The following is a 25423-nucleotide window of genomic DNA, read 5'->3' on the forward strand; positions in this document are numbered from 1 at the left end:
CATTCCTATTACTGTTTAATGAATGCATCACTTTGCATTAATTACCTTAATTTCAGTATTTTAGTACAATGAAACAACTCAGAATGAATGTCAACTCCATCAATTAAGGTCTGCCTTTCGGAGATATCCCAACAGTGCCCCTTGCCCTCCCTATGAATAAAGTATAGAATAACAGGATCAAGCAATCCAGAGCAGTCTAACGCAAACGGAAAACGCAGAAGTGTCTAAGTTCACTTCAAAGTCAATAAAGAATAATTGTCTCTTCCCCAGAGCAAGAAGCTGAAACCAGCAGCAGATAGAATGCTAGATTTAGCCTTGGATCCGACAAAGAGAAATATCAGCCAGAATGTCTAATTTGGTGACATTAGCCAGACTGTGCATTTTCTAAGTGTTGTTCTGGATTTCCAGCATCAGTAGAAGCTCGTGTTTATTACTGTGTGTTGCTTTGATTTCAAGCATCTGCTGAAACTCTCATGTTTAAGAAATGAGGGAAATAAACAACAGACTATAGATAATAGACAATAGACAATAGGCGCAGGAGCAGGCCATTCGGCCCTTCGAGCCAGCACCACCATTCACTGTGATCATGGCTGATCATCGACAATCAGTATCCAATTCCTGCCTTATCCCCATAACCTTTGATTCCGCTATCTTTAAGAGCTCTATCCAGCTCTTTCTTGAAAGCATCCAGAGACTTGGCCTCCACAGCCTTCTGGGGCAGAGCATTCCATATATCCACCACTCTCTGGGTGAAAAAGTTTTTCCTCAACTCTGTTCTAAATGGCCTACCCCTAATTCTTAAACTATGGCCTCTGGTTCTGGACTCACCCATTAGCGGGAACATGCTTCCTGCCTCCCGCGTGTCCAATCCCCTAATAATCTTATATATTTCAATCAGATCCCCTCTCAGCCTTCAAAATTCCAGAGTATACAAGCCCAGTCGCTCCAATCTTTCGACATATGGCAGGATGAATATACAGTGCATACCGAACCAAACTCGACAGATGGAAGTTGGATATTTTTTTCTCTGGAAAAACGCAGCAGTTTCTGATAGATGTGCCCACCTGTGAATGAGTTCAGTGAATTCGATACTTGCTTCTCTCTCATCTGTATTCATACCCTGGTAAACCATATTCTTAACAATGGCAAGCCAGGCTTGATGGCTCTATTCTTCCAGATAGGGATATAAAAGTGTAAGGAATAAAATGCGGAATAGACTATTCAGCACTTCGTACCTGTGCTACCATTCAATAAATTGGTTGTTCTTTTACCTTCGAGTCACTTTCCAGCACTAACCTCACATCTCTTCTTTCTTAATATCTAAAAGTCTATCAATTCACTGTCATATCAATAAGACTGAAAGAGTGCAGAGAAAGTTTACAAGGCTGTTGAGGACCTGATTTACAGGAAAAGGTTGAACAGGTTCAGACTTTATTCCCTGGAGTGTAGGAGAATGGGGAGATTTGATATAACTATACAAAATTATAAGGGGTAAATACAAGCAGGCTTTTTCCACAGAGCTTGGGCGAGACTAGAACTAGCGGTCGTGGGTTAAGGATGAAAGGTGAAATATTTAAGGGTAACCTGTGGGAGAACATCTCACTCAGAAGGGTGGTGAGAGTGTGGAACGACCTGGCAGTGTAAGTGGTGGCTGCGGGGTTGGTTTCAACATTGAAAAGAAGTTTGGATAGTTACATGGATGGAGGGATATGGAGGGCTATCGTGCAGGTGAATGGGATTAGGAAGATTAACAGTTCAGCATGGACTAGATGGGCCAAAGAGCCTGCTTCTATGCTGTAGTGTTTCTATCACTTTCACGGTGTAGAATTTCAAAGTCGCTTCAGGGTGAAAAAAAAATTCTTCTCAATTCAGTCCTGAATGACCAATTGCTTACTTTGCAATCAGGACCACTGGTTCAGCACCCAGCCTCAGTAAACTGCAAGTACCATGTCAGGTCCCATAGGAATTACATACGTTTCAATAAGACCATCTCTTCAAGTTGCGAGAGTACAGATCTAGCCTCCTTAATCTTCCTTCCAGTCAAAGATCTTACTTTCCCAGGGATCAATCCAGTGAACCTATTCTGTACTCCCTCTATTACAAGTGCATATTTTGTTAGGTAGGAAGTCCAGAGTGCCAGCTGGTGGTGTGGTTGCGTCTGCACTGGACTTCGAGGCAAGTGGTCCTGGGTTTGGAACCAGCCGGCTCCTTGCACGCTTTCCATCCGTGCTGGGTTGAGCGTTGAGCTAACAACTCAGCCTCATAAGAATCAGACCAATGCTAAGGAGACGGCAAAGGTTGCCGCCCGATGTGCCACAAGGTGCAGAGAGGAACAACAACAAAGAGAGCCTAGAGCAGTACAAAATATTCCAGACATATAGCAGAATCTTAGTAGCTGAAGCAGGACATGTGTATTCTTGTACTCAAATCCTCTTGCAATAATGACCAACATACCACATGCTTTCCTGATTGGTCGTGGAACAGTGATTCAAAGTTCAAAGTAAATTTACTATCAAAGTATGTATACCATTTATAATAACCTTAAGATACACAAAGACATTCAGCTTCTTCCAGATACAAACACCTTTCAACTTGTCATCATTTACAAAATAAAATCTATCTTTCCATTCTATCAGCAGCTAACCTGATATTTCTCTGAATTATTTTCTATCTACCATCCCTGGCCCACTCATTTAACTGGTCTATATTCCCCTGAATCTTCTCTGTCCAGTTCAGACTGCAAGGCGTACCATCTGAAAACTTGAGTATAATGCACTTGGTTTCAATCCCCTCCATTTCCAGTCCTGATGAAGGGTCTCGCCCCAACATGTTGAATGTTTATTCCTCTCCTTAGATGCTGCCTGACCTGCTGAGTTCCTCCAGCAGTCTGTGTGTGTTACTCTGAATTTCCAGCATCTGCAGAATCTCTTGCGTTTGTAATACACTTGATCCCATCATCCAACTCATTGATATAGATTGTGAACAGATGGTGCATTTATTCCTACTCTCTCTCCATTGACCCATCTGTATCCACACGATGATAGTCCACTGTCCAGTCTAACTTCGTTTAATAATGTCTTGTTTGGCATCTTGACCAAAAGCCTTCTAAAAGTCCAAATATACCATATTCAAAGTTCAAAGTACATTTATTATCAAAGTACGTACACCATATACATCCTTGAGATCCACCTTCTTGCAGGCAACCGCAAAACAAAGAAACTCAATAGAATTAGTGGGGATAAAAACCGACACAATAAAGACCATAAGAACACCTAAAGCGCGAAAAAGAACAAATCCTTCAAACAATTAAAAAGTAAACAAGTAACACACACACAAGGTTCCCAACATAGTGCAGATGAGACAGGGTGACATACAGCGGGCAGCAAACAAAAGTAACTTAAAAGTAAATATTATCCTTAAAAGTGCAAGCTACAACCTCCGGATAAACTAATAGATTAGTCAAATGTTATTTTCCTTTCATAAATCTAAGCTGATTCATCCCAACTTTATTATTTTTTTTGTGGTTCCCAGTGACAAGTAATAATTGATGTTGGCATTATCCACTCTGCTGATGTCTGGCTAACTACCTTATAGTCCCCTATTCCTCTCTTGTTCCATTTTTGAACAGTGGATTTGTATCTGATGCATTCCAACCTGTAGGAAACAGTCTAGAATTTTTGAATTAGACAGATGACAACCAGTTCATCCACTGGCACCATTGTTATCTACTTCAGAATATTACTATAGAATATCATGCAGTCTTGCTGATTTATAGAACTTAGAACATTACAGCACAGTGCAGGCCCTTCAGCTCACAACGTTACGTCAACCTTTTAACAACTCCGAGATCAATCTAACTCTTTCTTCTCACATAGCCCTCTACTTTTCTTTCATATATCTGCCTATCTAAGAGTCTTGTAAATGTCCGTAATGTATTTGCCTCAACCACCACCCCTGGCAACATCTTATACACCTCTATCAAATCACCTCTCTCATTCTCCTTCATTCCAAACAGACAAAAACATATTTTCAATGCCATTAATTTATTTTATACTAAATCTTACTAATTGCTTTGACTTCCTCATTACCCCAATATTTCCATAATGCTATAGAACTGGTCAATACTATTAATGCCTCAAGACTGTATGGGCACACTGATGTAAGCAAGGTATCTGTACCACTGTATGCAATTGTTATTCACCACAGATACCAATAACAGCTCCACTGTGCACTTAACACACACAAAATGCTGGAGGAGCTCAGCAGGACAGGCAGCATCTATAGAAAAAAATACCATTGGGTCTTGGCCTGAAACGTCGACTGTACTTCCTGGCCTGCTGAGTTCCCCCAGCATTTTGTGTGTGTGTTGCTTGGATTTCCAGCATCTGCAAATTTTCTCTTGTTTCCAATGTGCATTTATCATTCTTGTTTGGTTGGAGGAAGAGAGAAAGAGAAACAAGAAAATCAATTCATTGTTCTTGAAACATATTATTTTTCAGCTCGCCACACACTATACTCCGAAAATGGACCAGCTCCTCTCAAACAGCAATGTAACAGTTCTGAAGGTTTCTCTCTATCACATTGCTCCACCTTTAGTTGATTGTCTTGTATTCATTGTCCAGGTTACACTGACTGACTCTCCCATCTCCATTACAGGCAACAGGGTGGACCTACTCATCACCCATGGATCCCTTTGACGTGGTTATGTTCAATGAGACTTATGATGGAAACTGGACAGAAACAATCAAAGGCACAAAGACAGAGAGGAAGTACCAGTATAACTACTATGCCATGCTCCTGACTCTTCTCATCTTTGTGATTGTATTTGGCAATGTGCTGGTATGCATTGCTGTATCCAGAGAGAAAGCCCTACAGACTACTACCAACTATCTCATTGTCAGCTTAGCAGTGGCAGACCTTCTTGTAGCCACCTTGGTAATGCCATGGGTAGTTTACCTGGAGGTAAGGTGCACATTTTCTACCTTAAACAAAACCTTGTTTAAACAGGAGTGCAGGAGATAAAGTTCTTCAATGAAGTTGCAACAAATGGATAGGTTCATTGGGTCATAAGCAACATTACCTCTAATTTTTTTTACAGCTACATGAACCAACCATTGCTCTGAGCAGGAAATTTTTACGCAGCCTGAAAACTGTGCGGCACTCTAAAAGATGTTTTTTGTCATACACACATCCAACAAATACAGACCACAGCTCAGATAGATGACGTCAGGCAGTCAAAACAACTGACAGGCACAATGGCAAAAGTAAAATGTTTTGACTAGACGGTGTCGGCATTCAGCATTGTCGGTGGTTTATTAACAATGAGCTACTGACATCCATTCTGTGTTTGTTGTTACAAGTTGTAACAGTGTTGTAATGTGAAATACTGATAATGTAAATATGTTGAAGCTCTAAAATGTTTCAAAGTAAAGATTTTGGTACATTTATTATTTAGAAAATTTATGGATTATATTCACTAACACATAATTAGTTACAGGATATTTCACAATTTCAGAAAACAGGAAATTATAGGCCGGTGAGTCTGACATCAGTTGTGGGAAAGTTATTGGAAAGTATTCTAAGAGACCAGGTATGTAAGTATTTGGATAGATATGTTATGTTGAAGTTGTATAAGATGTTGGTGAAGCCTGATTTGGAGTATTGTGTGCAGTTGGATGTGTGTATGACAAAAAACATCTTTTAAAGTACCACAGTTTTCAGGCTGCGTAAAAATTTCCTGATGTAAACAAGGCTGAAAGAGTACAGAGAAAATTTACAAGGTTGTTGCCGGGTCTGGAGGACCTGAGTTATAAGGAAAGATTGAATAGTTTAGGACTTTATTCCTTAGAATGTAGAATACTGAGAGGAGATTTGATGGAGGTATATAAAATTATGAGGGGTATAGATAGGGTAAATACAAGCAGGCTTTTCCACTGAGGTTGTGGGGCTGCAACTAGTGGTCATGGCTTAAGGGTGAAAGGTGAGAAGTTTAAGGGAAACATGAGGGAAAACATCTTCACTCAGAGGCTCCTGAGAGTGTAGAATGAGCTGCCAGCAGAAGTGGTCCATGCAGACTCAATTTCAACATTTAAGAGAAGCTTGGATGGGTACATGGATAGTAGGGGTATGGAAGGCTATGACTCCAGTGCAGGTCGATGGGAGTAGGCAGTTTAAATGGTTTCAGCATGGACTAGATGGGCCAAAGGGACTGTTTCTGTGTTGTACTTCTCCATGACTCTATGACACTAATTATATTAACATAGATTTCAAAATTATAATAGCATAATTTCAAAATTATATTAACATTATAGAAAAGAAAATTCCAGCTGCATGGCAGCAAAGGCTTTGTGCATGCAAGCATTTCAGTTACTGTGCAACCACGCACTCACTGTCATGGAGGTCGCTGGCAGGACTGGACCCAGGTGTGGAGGGACAGCAGACTCCCCATGTAGAGATGGTTATACATACAGATGCCAATACAGCTTCGGAGGCATGACCGAGCAACACTGCAGGATAAATCATTCTTCACAACAACAAGGACTCCACCATCAGAACTAGTCAAGAGTCCAAATTCAGCAATCATAGGATGCAGAAAACCCGTGCCAGTCACAATTAACTTGACAAGATTAAACAGAAAGCATCAGGGCTTAACGACCCTAGTTCAGACAACAATTACTAAACACAGGTGCTTGAGAAACTTAGTAGCCCAATGCTCTACGGCTCGCTACAGAGGCCCACAGGGCTCATAACAGTACCTCCCTCCCTAAGGCTGGCACCTGATAGCCCAAGGAGCCCTGAGGAATTCAAGACAGGGCTGGAAAACCTGGAATAGACCTGATGCTCTTCAGATAGACTGGAAAATTTGAAACAGAACATATAACTCGGGAGCATTTGTGCATATAACTCAGAAATATTTGCAAGTATAACTTGAGAGCATTGCGCATATAACTTGGAAATACTGCATTGCATATAGCTCAGAAGCACTGCACATATAGCTTGGGAACGTTGTGCATATAGCTCGGAGACTTTGCGCATGTAGCTCAGAATCACTGCACATACCACTCAAAAACATCTGCAGATATAACTCAGAAACTGCGCATAAAATTCAGAAACTTTGAGCATATAGTTCAGAAACTTTGCACATATAGTTTGGAAAATTTGCGCATATAACTCAGAAACTTTGCGCATGTAGCTCAGATACATCCTGTACATTACTCAGAAACTTTTGCATATATCACTCAAAAACATTTGCACATATAACTCGGAAACTTTCCGCGTATAGCTCGGAAATTTTGTGCATATAACTCGGGTACTTTGCACATATAGCTTAGAAATGTTGTGCATATAACTCGGAAACTTTGTGCATATAGCTCAGAAACTTTGCACATATAGCTTCGAATCATTGGCATGTAGCTCAGAAATATTTGCTCATATAGCTTGGAAACACTTGTGCTTATCTCTCGAAATCATTTGCACATAACTCAGAAACTTTGTGCATATAACTCGGAAACTTTGTGCATATAACTCGGAAACTTTGTGCATATAGCTCAGAAACTTTGCGCATATCACTCAGAAACTTTGCGCATATAGCTTGGAAACATTGGCACGTAGCTCGGAAAAGTTTGCACGTATAGTTCGGAAATATTTGCGCACGTCACTTGAAAACATTTGCACATAACTCAGCAACCTTGCGCATATAACTCAGAAACTTTGTGCATATAGCTCGGAAACTTTGTGCATATAGTTCAGAGACATTGCGCATATAGCTCGGAAATCTTGTGCATATAGCTCGGAAATCTTGTGCATATAGTTCAGAAACTTTGCACATATAGATCAGATACATTGTGCATATAGCTCGGAAATCTTGTGCATATAGTTCAGAAATATTGTGCATATAGCGCAAAAACTTTGCGCATAGAACTCAGAAATTTTGCACATATGACTCGGAACCATTTGCTCACATCATTCAAAAACATTTACACATATCACCCGAAAACATTTGCGCATATAGCTTGGAAACTTGATGCATATAGCACAGAAACTTTGCCTCCATAGCATGGAAGCACTGCGCATATTGCGCAGAAACATTGCGGATATAACTCTGAAACATTGCGCATATAGCTTGGAAACATTGGGCATATAGCTCAAAAACATTTTGCATATAGCTTGGAAACTTTACGCATGTAGTTCAGAAACATTGTGCTTATAATTCAGAAATTTAGCGCATATAGCATGGAAACTTTGTGCATATAGCTTTGAAACATTGTGCATATGGCTCAGAAACTTTGCGCATATAGCTCAGAGACTTTGCACATATAACTCGGAAACTTGGTGCATATAGCTCAGAAGTATTGCGTATATAACTGAAACATTGCGCATAATGCTCGGAAACTTTGGGCATATAGCTCGGACACTTTGCACGCATAACTCAAAAATTTTGCGCATTGCTTGGAAACTTTGTGCATACAGCTTGGAAACATTGCGCATGTAGCAAGGAAGCATTGCTCATATAGCTCAGAAACTACGCACATAGCTTGAAAACATTGAAAATAACTCAGAGGCATTGCAGAATTTGGAAGAACTTACAAGCCTTGTCAACCCAGAGAACCCTAGAAAAAAATCTTGAACATAGACTGGAGAAGTTCATAACGTACACCCGGAACGGAGACTCAGGAACACTCAGAACGTAGACTTCGGGAACACTTGGAACTTGAACTGAGTAAAGAGAGCATCCTTGCCTCCAGCTGACTGCTGTCCAAGCCTCTGTTGTACTTCTGGTGGGTCCATTGTTGTGGCAGAGTCCTTCTGTCACAGAGATCGCTGGCACAACTGGGCCCAGGTGCGAAGGAACAGCAGGCTCTTTCACGGTAAGCGATGGCAATGGCTCAGCCAAGGAGCAGAGGAATGCCAGACTCCCCATGAAGAGATGGAAACAAGAGGTTAGACGTAGAGGTACCAACAGAGCATTAGAGGCACGGTCAAGCAAGGTAAATAATTCTCTGCAAAAACAAGGACTCCACCATCAGAGCTAGTCAAGAGTCCGAATTCAGTAATCATAGGATGCAGAAAACCCATGCCAGTCACAGTTAACTTGACAAGATTAAACACAAAGCACAAATGCTTAATGACTCTTGTTAAGACAACAATTAGTAAATAGAGGTGCTCGAGAAACCTAGAAACCGAATACTCTATGGCAAGCCGCCGAGGCCCACAGGGCTAATAACACCCACGCAGCTTAGAGGGAACAGTGGATAGCACATAATAACTACTAGCAGACATTGTGTGTACTACCTACCCATCACCACTGATTGTAAAAAACTAAGATGTTGGTTTTGGTATGGAGCTATGTGGGAAACTCAGTTATGGTGGAATTCTGATCTGGAGACTTGCTCACAGGATATTGAAGGATCAATCCGAAATCTGTACAGAGATAAAACACTAGGTCAAGAACACTGATTTCCCTCGTTTAAGTCAATTGCACAATTTTTAACCCCACAGGTCACAACACCTCAAGTCATAAGGACAGAGCGTTCTTAATAACGGACAAAAGCTGTTGAGAGACAATGCTAGCTAACCTGTGAAGGAAGGAGACCACATAATGTCATGATACAATCTATTTCAACATTAAAATGCAAATGCATGTATGTGTTCACAACCTCAAATTATACATGACAGTTTTGATGATTATTCAAGAGAAGCTTTTCCCTTGTTTTATTTATATTTCACTCAGTATTACTTGGGCATTAGGGACAGTGAATTCTACTGTACCATAGTTATTGATCTACCATAGCAAAAGATACGACCTAGTTTTCATGCAAACCTGAATCACTAATCTCCAAAGCACCAATCAGAAGTGTGTTGTGATTTTTTAACTTGGATCCTTCAGCAATATAGCCATTTTCCATATTGCACTCCCAGAAGACAGCTGAAGTGTAGTTCAAATAGAGTCCAGCTCTTGAAGATAATCTTTTGAAAGACAGTCCTCTATTTCTTGCTTTAAATAATGCCAATTGATATAAAATCATTTCTAGAAACTCTCTGCCAGTACTTCAAAGAGGAATTCATGCTAACATTACCAAAACCTTCTGGTTCTGAAGGACCATTGAAATACTTTAAAATAAATGGAACATTTCTTAACTTCCTCAAGCAATGATAGACTGATTAATTTTCCAAGTGGATTATCCTCTTTATAAAATAAAACATGCAGAAAATGGTCATGAGTTTGATTGTACCTAACAATGTCATTTGGAAGTTGTACCCAAACACAACTGCATTGCATTTTTACTGCAACCTTTAAAACCCCTCCTATCCAAGTATACAATTATTTCCTTATTGAGTTATTTCTTAATGGGCATTTATTTCATCATCACCCTTTCAGAACTAAGCAACCCCCAGCAAAAAACACTCTTAAATTCAAAATGTGCATTCTCTTTCCCTAAACCTCCATTATCTTTGTGAATTCTGATTTCCTTCACCTCCCATGTGAACTTTAGGTGTTCAGTTTTAGAAGAATGTTTTCAAAGATGAAGAAAGAAATTTAAGGGTTACATTGACTAGATGAGATGAAGAGAGGTGGAACAAGCAAATAAAAACCAGCACAAAACTAGTTGGGCTAAATGGCCTGCACTTCAGCATATTGTCCACTTTCTGATGTGAAGAAAGCTACAAGTTCTTGATCAAAAACAAGATCTATAAAGATAACTTTGTTTCCTTAGGTGCTAACACTTGAACTGACCATAAAAGCAGACAATTAGATGGAGAAACTTGCAGCTCTATAAAACCTTGAATAGACCACACTTAGAATATTGTGCTCAGTTCTGGTTACATCATTATAGGAAAGATTGGAAGCTTTAGAGAAAATGCAGAGAAGATTTACCAGGGCGCTGCCTGGACTAGAGACCATGGCTTATGAGGAATGGTTGTGTGAGCTAGGATATTTTTCCTTAGAGTGAAGGAGAATGGAAATTGACTTAATAAAGGTGCATAAGATGATAAAAGGCATTGATAGATGGGAGAATGGAGAATTAGCACCTTTTTACCCAGGGTAGAAATGGCTAATATGAGAGGCTATAATCTTAAAGATTGGAGGAAAGTATAGGAAGACGTTAGAAGTATGTTTTTTTACACAGAGAGTGATTGGTGTGTGGAACGCACTGCCAGGAATGGTGCGCAATGCAGATACATTAGGAATATTTAAGAGACTCTTAGATAGGACTGATGAAAGAAAAAATGTAAGGATATGCAGGAGGGGAGTGTTGGATTCATTTTAGGTTAAAAGCTCAGCACAACATTGTGGGCCAAATGGGCCTGTACTGTTCAATATTCTATGTTTCATAAATTTATTAAGAATTTAGTTCAGTATCTCTCGTTTCCACAGTAGTCGCATCTAAACCTCACAGATGAGATACAATGACAACTTCTTTTTCAATTTAATAACCACCTTAGGATATGATCTCTCTGGTAACATTTAAAAAGTACACAGTTAGAAAGAAAGGACATTCTTGTTAGTGATCAAGGTTTAGTCTAGAGAATAAATTTTCAATACACAGTGCTGTTTGGTGTAATGAAACTCTTAAGAATGACATTACATTCTAATTTACAAAGTTGCTGAAAGTCAGCCAGGGACTACAGCAAATTGTTCATTGTAACAATGTCAGCAGAGAGTTGTTGGAATCTTAACTGCTCTGTAGTGAAAGTGGATTCGCAAGAGTAAACATTTGCTATTGACTGAAAAATTTTCAAGGTTACCGCCAAGAAAACCACAAATGAAGCAAATAGCTCAGTACCAAAGAACTTTCTGTGAGTTAGCTGAAGCATTCGAGGCAAATGTATTTATTTAGAGAAACAGCATGCAGTAAGCCCTTCCAGCCCTTCAAGCCCTTCGAGCCACAACGCCCCAGCAATCACCGATAAACCCAATCAACCCTAACCTAACCGTGGGACAATTTACAATGTTTCCCTCTGTGCTAAGTGATGATGGCACTTTACATAGGTAAGAAGGAAGTTTTTTGCTGAAGGTTGCTATAAAGCTTTTAACAACAATAACAAGATTTGTACACTATTTTTTGGAAGGTGAAATACTCCAGTTATTTCATAAGGACATTATTGAACAAAACTTGGACTTTGAAGAACTCACAGAGATGGTGGCCAGAAACGTATTCAGAGGTGGACTGGAAGGACTGTCAAAAAAGGAAGTGAATCCCAAGGCAGGAACATTTATAAATAGAAAATGGAAAATAGAGATGTAAACAAATCCAGAATTGAAGGATTTCAGTACTTGTTAGAGCTAGGGACAGTGATAGGCACAGGAAGAGCTAAGCCCATAGAAGGCTTTGAAAACAAGGATGATAATTTTAAAACCTAACTAAAGCTCAAATTAAACAAATAGAAAAATTGAGAAGTTGTGCTTGTGGGGAATAGAGATTTGCCCTGGATAGTAGAAGTTCATTCATTCTTTCCCTTTATTCTTCCACTGAAGTTCTCATGGTGGGATGTCCATTTGCATTCTCCACACGATTAACCCAGAGCACTGGGAGATTATTCTGTTGACAAAATCTTAAGATCTGACATAAAGAGTATGATTTAAACTGATGCATCTCTTGATATTAAGCATATCAAAAAACTAGGTTTTAAAAAAAAGCTTACTAATGCCTACCACAAACTGAATCAACCCATTAGTTTGATGACTAGGTTCTATGATTTATTGTCATGTCGTCAAGCAAACAGACATATTACATCAGTTAATCTAATTTATTGAGGATACTGATCACTGTACTTTATACCATGGAGGCTGCTGGCATGTCCGGCTAGTGTCTGCCGTCAGTCAGTTTATAAACTTCTAACTCCTGTTTCATGAACCAGTTTTTCAATGACAAATATTGTAGAAGAGGACATTCAGAGACAAGAAGAGAGAGAGAGAGAGAGAGAGAGAGAGAGAGAGAGAGACTAGAGAAGGCAGGATTTTGAATATTAGAAGAATTTCTTCTTGAAGTGTGTTTTTTTCATTGGGGTGATCCAAGTAAAAGGCAGTAATAGCTAGCAACATAAATTTCAGATCTGGGAAGATCTTCTGTTCAACATGGAGCTTTTGTAATTTTCATTACATTGAATGAAATGGAATGAGAATGATTGGGACCCAAAACAACAACACGAGTGCTTTTCAATTGTACATACCACTTTATTTCATTAATAATGTGGAACCAAACTAAAACATAAAATTAAGTGTCAGCTCATGTGCCTATCAGACCCTCCATAACATCGAACTTTACAGCACAGTACAGGCTCTTCGGCCCACAATGTTGTACTGACCTTTTAACCTATTCTAAGGTCAATCTAACCCTTCAGGAGAAAGAAAAGATCATGGAAGGTGACATCATAAGTGAGAGAGAAACAAAGGTAATGTCTTGGATTGATAGCTGTTTATCAAATTCGGGAAAATTAGAGACGAAACAAGATCTAAGCAGAGAAAGGGGGAGGGAGGAAACAACAAAAGGGATGGTGTGTTGGACAGCAGTCGAGTTGCTGCCTCAGTGCTTCAGAGAGCCAGGTTGAATGCCAACCACCCGTGCTGATTATGTGGAGTTCACACTTTCTGCCAGTGACTGCATGGACTTTCTCCTGGTGGATCTGGTTCCACCCACTTTACAAATATGTGTGGGGTATTTGGCTAAATGGCTACAGTAAATTGACCCTAGTGAATTGAATTGAATTGACTTTATTTCTTACATCCTTCACATACCTGAGGAGTAAAAATCTTTATGTTACGTCTCCGTCTAAATGTGCAATGTGCAATCATAGTAATTTATAATAAATAGAACAGTCAATGTAACATAGAGTACACTCAAATCAGTGTGAGTTCATCAGTCTGATGGCCTGGTGGAAGAAGCTGTCCCAGAGCCTGTTAGTCCTGGCTTTTATGCTGCAGTACCGTTTCCGGGATGGTAGCAGCTGGAGTAGATTGCGGTTGGAGTGATTCAGGTCCCCAATGATCCTACAGACCCTTTTTACACACCAGTCCTCGTAAATGTTCTGAATCATGGAAAGTTCACATCTACAGATGCACTGGGCTGTCCGCACCACTCTCTGCAGAGTCCTGCGATTAAAGGAGGTACTGTTCCCATACCAGGCAGCGATGCAGCCAGTCAGGATGCTCTCAATTGTGACCCTGTAGAAAGTGCTTGGGATATGGGGGCCTATACCAAACTTCCTCAATCTTCTGAGGTGAAAGAGGCGCTGTTGTACACACAGCTAGTGTATACAGACCACGTGAGGTCCTCCATGGTGTGGATGCCCAGGAACTTGAAGCTGTTCACCATCTCAACCCCAGATCCATTCATGTCAGTAGGGGTTAGCCCGCCTTCATTCCTCCTGTAATCCACAACCAGCTCCTTTGTTTTGCAACATTGAGAGAGAGGTTGTTTTCTTGACACCATTGTGTCAGAGAGATGATTTCTTCCCTGTAGTCCACCTCATTATTGTTTGAGATAAGGCCAATCAATGTCGTCAGCAAATTTAATTTGCAGATTACAGCTGTGGGTGGCAACACAGTCATGGATATACAGGGTGTAAAGGAGGGGACTCAGTACACAGCCCTGTATTGAGAGTCAGAGGGGTGGAGGTGTGGGTGCCCACTCTTACCACCTGCCGGCGATCTGACAGAACACCCAGGATCCAGCTGCACAAGGCAGGGTCAAGGCCGAGGCCTCTGTGCTTCTTGTCGCGCCTGGATAGAACTATGGTGTTCAATGCTGAACTGTAGTCCAGGAACAGCAACTCACATAAGCATTCAAATCAATTCAATTCAGTTCAGTGGCAGTGAGGAGATGATTTGTAGAACATCGAGCTGTGCATAGAACAGTACAGTACATTCCCTTCAATCCATGGTGTTTCGCCAACATTATAAGACGCCCTGAGACAATTCTAACCCTTCTCTCCCGCATAGCACTCAATTTTTCTATCATCTACTGTATGTACCTATCTAAGAGTCTTTTAAATGTCCCTCTATCTCTATATTTGCCTCTACCACCAATCCTAGCAAGGCATTCCATGCAATCACCACTCTGTGTTTTAAAAAGATATATATCTCTGACTTCCCCCCATGATAATTTTCCTTCAATCGTCTCAAAATTAAGCCCTCTAGAATTAACTATTATGTTGAAAATTCCCAACACTCTGTTCCTAGACTTGGCAAAGATGTCAGTTTATAGATCTAGAAGTAATGCTGTGTTGGCTGGGGATCGTTAGCTTGGTCTTCGATGAGCTTGTCTATGTGCAGTTGATGTTGGAGAGGGAAGAATGTGGTGAGCCTCAATGTGTGTGGTTCAAGACACAAAGAACAGTGTCTCACTTTTCAATCAATTTTATGGATACATTTTCTGGGATATGGGTTTCACTGGCAAGACCCATTACTGACTACCCTTGATGTTCTACCTCTTGATCTTAAATCCTTCAAGACTCACTGGCATTTTCAGATAATGATCCTTGCTAGTTTCATGTCCTCTTGATCCAGCTTTTCTTACCCTATATGTCCTACACAGCTCCTCTGTCCCAGCACATAATTTGTGCTACTTTTATATGCTATCCCCACGTTCCCATCAACTGCCAGCACGGGATTCTACAATTCAGTTACACACTCAGATAAGGGAATGTACTGTACTGTTCTGTGCACAGCTCCTCACTGCCACTGGGTTAAATGTTATCAAATGATCAAAGATTCCCCCTTTCTGTCCATTTCAGAATGATGGTATCTCTTTAAGGTGAGCTCTCTGCATTCCATTCACAACACAAATATTTATTAGCCCATCCACTGAATACTCTGAGTGGGTTTAACAGGTTTCAATTAAACCCACCAGTTGGAAGCAAAATGGCTTCTTTCCTTTTCAAATGATTTCAGCCATTCAATTTATTTTTCTCCATGTTTGTGCTGTAGTTTTAAATTACTTCAAAACTGAGATGCATCTTCAAAGAAAACAGGCCACTTCCTTCTCAGTTGACAAGGCTGTGAAAGTCCAAGAGAAGAAAACGTGTTAGCATATTTGCATTCTGAATTATTACTCAGATCCTAGAAGGAACAAAGACAAATGACAAAAGGAATAGGTTCAAATTTACACTCGCTTCACACTTCTCCCAGCAGGATGTAAGCCGTTATCTTACTGTCTCCTGAATGAGCGATAGACCCTCCCGTGTTCTCCCTTGGGAAAATTTAAAGCAGATTTACATCTGACAGTCTAATCAACCACTAATGGTTTCATCTGTGTTTCACTAAAAAGGAGATTCAGACAAGGTTACCTGGCTTTTAACAAATCATCGTGCTCCATCTTCTCATCATCTGTAATCAAATTAATCACCCAATTAATAGTTGGGGCATAAAATTCACCAATTCTAGACCTTACTCGTGTATTACTTTTTCTGCTTTTACTTTGACATTTTGTTTAGTCATTCTTTCTGCTTAGATATTTCTTTGAGTGTGTCACCAGGACAGAATGTACCCGATGCGGCTTCTGTGCAAGCATTAACCCCTAGAGTACTGAAAAACTTAAAGCAACTGACAAAATTGCCCTTCTTCACTTCTAAAGAGTAATATTGCAGAATCCAATGCTTCTCTGTATTTTCTCTCATGCTATCACATGCCTGCTGAAATGTGGTAACCAGGTCTGAAGGCTCCTACATGCTATGACCAAACTAGGTATAATCATACCCTGTAAGACAAGGAAGAGACCATGGTAATGAGCTTTAAAGGCCAGAGATTCTAGGCTCAATCCTTAATGTCTGTTGAATTAGTTAATCCTATTGCATTTTACATTTGGACAAAACTCCCTAAGGAAAGGGTCAGAAAGCTATTGAGTGTGATCGGAATAATACCGTGGAAGATTATCCGAGTGCAGATTGAAGAAGCAGTGAATAGTTGGTCAGGCAGCATTTGCGGAAAGAGAAACAGAATTAATGATTCTGAGTTTAAAAAAAACACATTCTCCTGAGCTGAGAATAAGGAACAGAGAGAAGAAGAGAATTCTGATTGATTGGAAGGCAGGAGAGAATGAATGACATGGCAGGAGAAGCAGCTGAAAGAGGCTGGTATAGGTAAGTGATTAATGTAATGTGAATAATGAACACCTTCTATTCCATCTGGGTGGCCTCTAACCTGATGGCATTGAACATCCGTTTCTCGAACTTCCAGTAATTCCCCCCTCCCCTTTCATCATTCCACATTCCTATTTCCCTCTCTCACCTTATCTCTTTCCCTGTCCGTGGCCTCCCCCAGTGCTCCTCCCCCCCTTCCATGGTCTTCCGTCTCTCCTATCAGGTTCCCCCTTCTCCAGCCCTTTATCTCTTTCACCAATTGACATCCCAGCTCTTTAGTTGAACACCTCCCCCCATCCTGGTTTTACCTATCAACCTACCACCTTGTACTTCTTCCTCCCCTCCCCCCACCTTCTTATACTAACTTTTGCTTTTCCTTTCCAGTCCTGATGAAGAGTCTTGGCCCAAAGCGTCAACTGTTTATTCATTTCCATAGATGTTGCCTGACCTGCTGAGTTCCTCCAGCACTTTTTGTGTGTTGCTTTGGATTTCCAGCATCTGCAGATTTCCTCGTGTTTGGAATAATGTAAGGTGTATCTGGAGCAGGAGTTCCCAACCTACAGTCCATGGACCCCTTGCTTAATGGCATTGGTCCATGACACAAAAAAGGTTGGGAACCCCTGGTCTAGAGCAAGAACATGAAAACTGAAATGGCCAATAGCATAGCGGTAAGCATGATGATATTACAGCTCAGGGCATCGGAGTTCAATTCCAATGTCATCTGCAAGGAGTTTGTATGTCCATCCTGTGGAAGACGTGGGTGTCCTCCCACAGTCCAAAGATGTACCAGTTAGTAGGTTAATTGGTCATTGTCAATTGTCCTGTGATTAGGCTAGGATTAAATCAGGGGAATGCTGGACGGCATGGGTCGAAGGGCTGCACCGTATCTCAATAAGTATAAATGAATAAAGCTCAATACTGGAAATGTGAAATCCTAATGAATTTAACAATGAATGTTAACTTTTATTTCAGATTTCCACCATATTTTAGTTTTGAATATCTTGATCATTAATTATGCAATGTGTGGTTTGCAGGAAGGCAGTAAGAGTTTGGGACAAGTACGAAAGCCTGATGACAGAGCTGAGAAATAATCATTATCTGGAAAGACTAAATAGATTGACACTCTTGCACAGAGCAAGGAAGACCAAGGAGTGATCTAACAGAAATTTAATATTATGAGATGGAATGGCAGTATGAAAGCTGGGCCCCTTTTGCAGCTGAGTCCAAAATTAGACTCAATAAACAGAAGATATTATGGGCCTTAGAGAAAAGTTTAGAACATAACACGTTTAAAAGAAAGCTTGAGGGAGAAAGGTAATAGAGGGCAAAGCTGATTTTCAAAATCAATTTTTAAAAATCCACAGATTTGAAGTAAGATGATGGAAACACTAGGCAGGTCAGAAAAATTCTATTAATACTTAGGCCAAAGACCATTAATGTGAACCGGAAAACAAAGACAAGTTATTTTTAAGCTGCAGGAAGGGTGGGCACAAAGGAAATATTTATGACCGGGTGAGGCCAAGGTGTCGATGAAGCCATGTAGTTATCTAAATGGAAGAGGGAAGCAAAATCATAGCTCAGCTCAGGAAAGTACAGCACAATTCTTAAACAGTCACATGGACAGGAAAAGATTTGAAGGTTATAGGCCAAATGCCATTGGATGGCATTGGAATTATAAAACCAGGTCTGATAGGCAACAGTCGATGTTGAAGGGTCTATTTCCATGCTGCTTCTCTCAATGGTTCTGTGGTTCTAAATGCTATTGTATTGAATCATTCATGTCCTGTCAAATCTCAATTTACAGCATATACGGAAATTCAGTCATTGACAAAGAGCTACAAACCTTCAAATGTGACAGAATTATGTCATTGAGAAGGAGTTCGGCATTAGAACATAGAACAATACAGCACAGTACAGGCCCTTTGGCCATGAAGTTGTGTGGACCTTTTAACCTTCTCTAAGACCAATCTAATCCTTCCCTTGCACATAGCCCTCTACTTTATTTTCATCCAAGCACTGTCTAAGAGCCTCTTAAATGTCCCTAATGTACCTACCTCTACCACCAGCCCTGGCAGGGCATCCCATGCACCCACCACTCTCTATGTAAAATACCTGCTTCTGACATACCCCCCCCCCCTATATTTCCTCCCAACACTTTAAATTTATAAGACCGTAAGACCATAAGATATAGGAGCAGAATTAGGCTATTTGGCCCATCGAGTCTACTCCACCATTTCATCACGGCTGATCCACTTTCCCTCTCATCCCCAATCTCCTGCCTTCCCCCCCCTTGATGCCCTGACTAATCAAGAATCTATCAACCTCTGCCTTAAATATACCCAATAACTTGGCCTCTACAGCCACCTGTGGCAATGAATTCCACAGATTCACCACTCTCTGGCTAAAGAAATTCCTCCTCACCTCCGTCCTAAATGGACGTCCCCCTATTCTAAAGCTGAGTCCTCTGGTCTTAGACTCCCCCACCATAGGAAATATCCTCTCCACATGCACTCTATCGAGGCCTCACATTATGCCCCCTTACTTTAGCTATTTCCACCCCTGGGCAAAGTTCTCTGGTTGTCCATCCGATCTATGCCTCTTATCATCTTGTGCATTTCTATCAAGTCATCTCTCATTCTCCTTTGTTCCAATGAGAAAAGCCCTAGCTCACTCAACCTATGTTCATAAGACATTTAAGAGTAAAATGGTACACAAATATACAGACCCATTTATTTAGAGGAGCTATCAGGACTGTAAATCCTGCAATACAATCAACATAAATCATCCAATTAGACAGAATTAATTTTGCCCTTGCAGACTGACAACAGGATGCAGAATAGCTTCAAAGCAGCACAGGCTGGCTTTTCCTATTGTAACCATCAAAATTGTTGTGAAAATTGTTCACTTAAATTCAACTAATATAACATCAGGTATTCCAATGCTTAATCAAAAAACAAAAACCTTTCATGCATCATCATTTATCCAAATCAGTATTTCCCTTTATCTCCAGATTTAATTGTCATCAAAGTAAGGGATATTTATCTTTGAAAATAGGTGAAACATAGTCACCCCAAAATAATTAATTATGCTCTGCAAAGTTCAGTAGACAGGTACTATAGTGCTTATTTTGCATTGCGAACATCTTAGTACATACTGAAAAGAAATATAACTTCTGTGTGCTTTCTGTATTGTATCTTCCCAAACTGTGATTATTACTGAGGGATCCATCCAACTTGTAGTATGTACTCCTAAGGATCATTAGTTCAGCTCCAACTCTGGAGCAAGTCAAAACTCAAGGTCACAGTGGGCATCCCGAGCCTCTTTCATATTGACATCATGGGAGCAGCTGCAAGAAGCATTAGACAGAACAGATTATTGGCATTTGCACTCTGTGGCCACTTTATTAGGTACACTGGTACACCTATTCATTATTGCAAATATCTGACAATCATGCCACAGTAACTCCATGCATAAAAGCCTGCAGGCATGGTCAAGAGGTTCAGTTGTTGTTCAGACCAAGCATCAGAATTGGGAAGAAATGTGATCTAAATGACTTAGACTATGGAATGATTGTTGGTGCCAGATGGGGTGGTTTGAGTATCTCAGAAACTGCAGATCTCCTAGGATTTTCACACACAGCATTATCTAGAGAGTTTACAAAGAATGATGCAAAAAACAAAAAAAAAATCCAGTGAGCGGCAGTTCTCTGGGCAAAAATGCAGCAGTTCTGTGGGTGAAAAGGCCTTGTTAATGAGAGAGGTCAGAGGAGAATGGTCAGACTGGTTCAAGCTGACAGGAAGGCGTCAGTAACTCAAATGACCAGATGTTACAACAGTGGTGTGCAGAAGAGCATCTCTGAATGTGCAGCATATCAAACCTTGAAGTGGATGGACTACAGCAGCAGAAAACCTTAGAGGAGGTATCTAATAAAGTGGCCAGTGAGTGTATACAATACCTTATTGTATAACCGAAACACCTCAAGGTGCATCAAACCTCTGATGCAGCTATTCTGAGCCCATAACATCTCACAATTTCAAAGTTACCATTGACTAATTAATGCAAAATGCTGGAGGAACTCAGCAGGTCAGGCAGTATCAATGGAGAGGAATAAACAGTCAATGTTTCAAGCCGAGACCCTTCATCAAAGCCCTTCATCATCCTGATGATGGGTCTTGGCCCGAAACATCAGCTGTACATTCCAACACGCACAACACGCTGGAGGAACTCAGCAGGTCGGGCAGCATCCGTGGAAACGGACAGTCAACGTTTCGGGCCGAGACCCTTCGTCAGGACTGTAGAGGGAGGGGGCAGGGGCCCTATAAAGAAGGTGGGGGGAGGGTGGGAAGGAGAAGGCTGGTAGGTTCCAGGTGGAAAACCAGTAAGGGGAAAGATCAAGGGATGGGGGAGGGGAAGCAGGGAGGGGATAGGCAGGAAAGGTGAAGAAGGAATAGGGGAAACACAATGGGTAGTAGAAGGAGGCAGAACCATGAGGGAGGTGATAGGCAGCTGGAGGAGGGGGCAGAGTGAAACTGGGATGGGGGAAGGGAGGAGGAGGGAATTACCAGAAGTTGGAGAATTCAATGTTCATGCCAAAATGTTTCGCTACTTAGCTATACATTCCTCTCCATAGATCAGGGGTTCTCAATCTTTTTTATGCCATTGACCAATACCATTAAGCAAAGGGTCCATGGAACCCAGGCTGGGAACGACTGCCATAGCTGCTGACTGGATTGCTGAGGCCACCCAGCATTTTGTGTGTGTTCCTCTGGATTTCCGGCATCTGCAGAATCTCTTGGATTCATAGATAAAGCAGTTATACAACTTGATCATACAGCCTCAATAATGTTCAAAGAATAATTGAATGACACACCACTTCATTTAAAATGATAGAAATTTGTGATCGGAGCATCAACATATCAGCAGGAACAGAACTTGCAGGAAATATCTAGAGCTCATGTTCCCAGCTGGATTTCGTGGGGTTGGGTACGTGACGTTTGAAAATGGGAGCGTGACATTGTAAATTTAACTCTAATTCTGAATTAATTTTTTAAAAAAGGCTGGATGAAGCCATTCATCAAAAAGAACTGTTCTTGGACTGACTAGGTCTTCAGCTGGAGTTGAATAAGCAAGTTAAGTCAAAATAGAGATCTGGAAGAATGTAAAATAAGGAAAGAAAAATTGAGGGCTATATAGGAGGGAAGGGTTAGATTGATCTTAGAGTAGGTTAGAAGTACAAGATCATGGGCCAGAGGCCCTGTACTGTGCTGCACTGTTCTATGTTCTATGTTCTATGTTCTATAATAGGCAACTAATCTATTATTGCCTGTCTAACCGTTATATAAAGTGAAAATGATCTCCAGGGTGATTAATCTTCAGCCAGGTGTACCAGGGCCTCAACCATAACCTGCTTTCAATGACAAACAGAAACCTAAATGGCATAAAACATGAAAGAATGATGAATGCATCAGGCTTCATGCAAGACCTCTTGACAATCATTAAATCTTTCAGCTGAAAAGACAACGTTCAAACACAATTTGTCACCCCATAGCTATCACTAAAATGTTTCAGCTGAGGAAGGGGTATTCTGTCTTGTACAGTTTTTTAGCTTTGAGTTTATTAACACCTTTGCTCAATAGTGTCATGTCAGTGCTGAGAATCAGCAAATGGTAGCTGTAACTCAGGCTGTCAGCCACGTCTTAGTGGCAGCACTCCCATCACTGGGACAGAAGGTTGTAAGTTCAAAACCCCGTCCAGACCCTTGATCCCAGAATCTATGCTTTTTCTCCAAAATACTCTTGTGGGAGCGGCATTCTGTTAGAAGTGCTGTCATTTAGATCAGGCATTAAATCCAGTCTCCTTCTGCTGTGGTAGTTAGAGAAGGGACCCTATGGTAAAACTTTGCATAAAGGTTATGTAATAGCAAAACAGGTTATTTCAGTTGAACTGGCCAATCTTTTTCCTTCCACCAACTTCACTAAAAAAAAGAATAATGTGATTGCTATTTTATTATTGCTGGTGAGACCTAACTGAATTTAAACCGGTTGCTGAAACTATTACATCAGGATCATGCCTTGCTTCACTGGCTGTGAAGTTCACTGAGACCTTCTCATCAAAGGCACTATATACAGTGCCTATAAAAAGTCTTCAACCCCTCGGAAGTGCTCATGTTTTATTGTTTTACAACACTGAATCACAGTGGATTTAATTTGGCTTTTTTTGACACCGATCAACAGAAAAAGACTCTTTTGTGTCAAAGTGAAAACAGATCAGAAAAAATTTCAGTTGTTCAGCATCAGAAAAAAACAAATTAAATCCATTGAGATTCAATGTTGTAAAACAATATAACATAAAAATTTCTGGGGGGGGGTGAATACATTTTATAGGCACTAAGAAACAAAGGCCTTTTTGTAGAGAGGTTTTGAGATAATTGCAGAGGTTTTTTCAGCTCACAATTTATTGACACCTTTGCTCAATTTTGTCACATCAGTGTTGAGAATCAGCAATTGGTAGCTGTGACTCAGGCTGTCAGCCACATCTTAGTGACAACACTCACACTGCTGGGACAGAAGGTTGTGAGCTCAAAACCCCCTCCTTTCGCTTGATCTCAAAAACTATGCTCCAATATAATCTTGCGGGGCCTAAACCTAAGATGAATGCATTCTAGTTCAAGCAGCTGAAAAATCCCATGGTGCCTTTTGAAAGGCAAGGGGTATTTCCATTCAGTAACATTGCCCGCCAGAGTGAAGATAATTGGTTGATTTCCCTGTCAATCAAACAATATAATTTGGATGCACATAATTTATATGCGACTATCCTCCACTTATTGTGGTGTTCTGGAGAAGTTCCTCTGCTTTTTCCAAAATGATCCTCAGTAGCATGGGAAAAACAAAGACCACCATTTGCATCATGGGGTTTCTGAAGTGCATTAATGAGACTGAAATGGGTATTGTATTCACTTATATGAAAACATAAACTGCACCTCAACTGGACTGCTATTTAAATTATTTTTAACTTGTAATGTAGTGACTGTTACATTCACACTGAGCTCTCTATTTACCAAGGTGGTAGGAGAATGGAGATTCAGCAGGATCCACTGTAACATCTTCGTGACGCTTGATGTCATGATGTGCACAGCGAGTATCCTTAACCTTTGTGCCATCAGCATTGACAGGTAACGTATGTATTTACCATGTATCTCTATGGTTGCAGATGCACAGATTGACAGCTGAAGCTTCCAGCAATGTATCAGGCCCATCTAGTGGTAAAAGTCTACAGCTGCAGTTGTAACTGTGTGACAGTGCCATGGTACCTGGGATCGTATCCTTTTAGTCAATCCTCAAGATCTCGGTATTAATGGCACGACCTATATTTATTGCCTATGCTTAGTTGATCATGAGCAGTTGATATTCTTCAACCACTAATAGTGGTTGATGAATTGCTGTGGTTTGATGTGTCACTTTTAAAGGGACTTATTGGTAAAGTGTATTGGAGTCAAACTGGATTCACTAAGGGCGACATGGTAGCATAGCAATTAGTGTAATGCTTTATAGTGCCGCCTGTAAATCAGGGCTCATTACCTGCCTCTGTCTGCAAGGAGTTTGCACGTTCTCCCTGTGACTACATGGGTTTCCTCTCACATTGCAAAGAGGCTCGGGTTAGACTTAGTAAGTGGTGAGCATGCTATGCCAGTGCCAGAAGCATGGTGACACTTGCAGGCTGCCCCCAGCACATCCACAGACTGTGCTGATCGTTGACACAAACAATGCATTTCACTATATGTTTCAATGTTTTCATAGGAGCAGAATTAGGCCATTTGTCCCATCGAGTCTGCTCTGCCATTTCATCATGGCTGATCCATTTTCCTTCTCAACCCCATATCCCTTCATACCCTGACTAATCAAGAATCTATCGATGGCTGCCTTAAATATACCCAATGACTTGTCCTCCACAGCTGCCTGTGGCAATGAATTCCACAGGTTCACCATCCTCTGACTAAAAAAATTCCTCCTCATCTCCATTGTAAAAGGATATCCCTCTAGTCTGAGGCTGTGTCCTCTGATCTCAGACTCCCCCACCATAGGAAACATCCTCTCCACATCCACTCTATTGAGGCCTTTTTGCCATTCGATAAAGTCACCCCTCATTCTTCTGAATTCCAGTGAATAGGGGCCCAGAACCATCAAACGTTCCCCATATGACAATCCCAGAATCATTTTCATGAACCTCCCTTGAACCTTCTCCATTGTCAGCACATCCTTTCTTGGATAAGGGGCCCAAAATTTCTCCCATTACTCCAAGTGAGGCCTCACCAGTGCTTTATAAAGTTTCTATGTGTATTTGACAA

General features: G+C 40.8%; 1 protein-coding gene across 3 annotated transcripts in view; it reads left to right on the top strand.

Moving 5' to 3' along the window:
- The window catches only part of LOC134341004 (D(2) dopamine receptor A-like), a 113891-nt gene that overhangs the window by 60507 nt on the left and 27961 nt on the right, over positions 1-25423 (top strand). For all 3 annotated transcript variants that reach the window (XM_063038690.1, XM_063038692.1, XM_063038691.1), the window contains exons 2-3: positions 4657-4962; positions 24141-24250. In XM_063038690.1, the coding sequence (XP_062894760.1) occupies positions 4684-4962; positions 24141-24250 (389 nt within the window). In that variant the 5' untranslated portion in view covers positions 4657-4683. The remainder of the gene's footprint in view (positions 1-4656; positions 4963-24140; positions 24251-25423) is intronic.

This window comes from Mobula hypostoma, chromosome X2, assembly GCF_963921235.1.
Source record: "Mobula hypostoma chromosome X2, sMobHyp1.1, whole genome shotgun sequence".
Lineage (NCBI taxonomy): Eukaryota > Metazoa > Chordata > Chondrichthyes > Myliobatiformes > Myliobatidae > Mobula > Mobula hypostoma.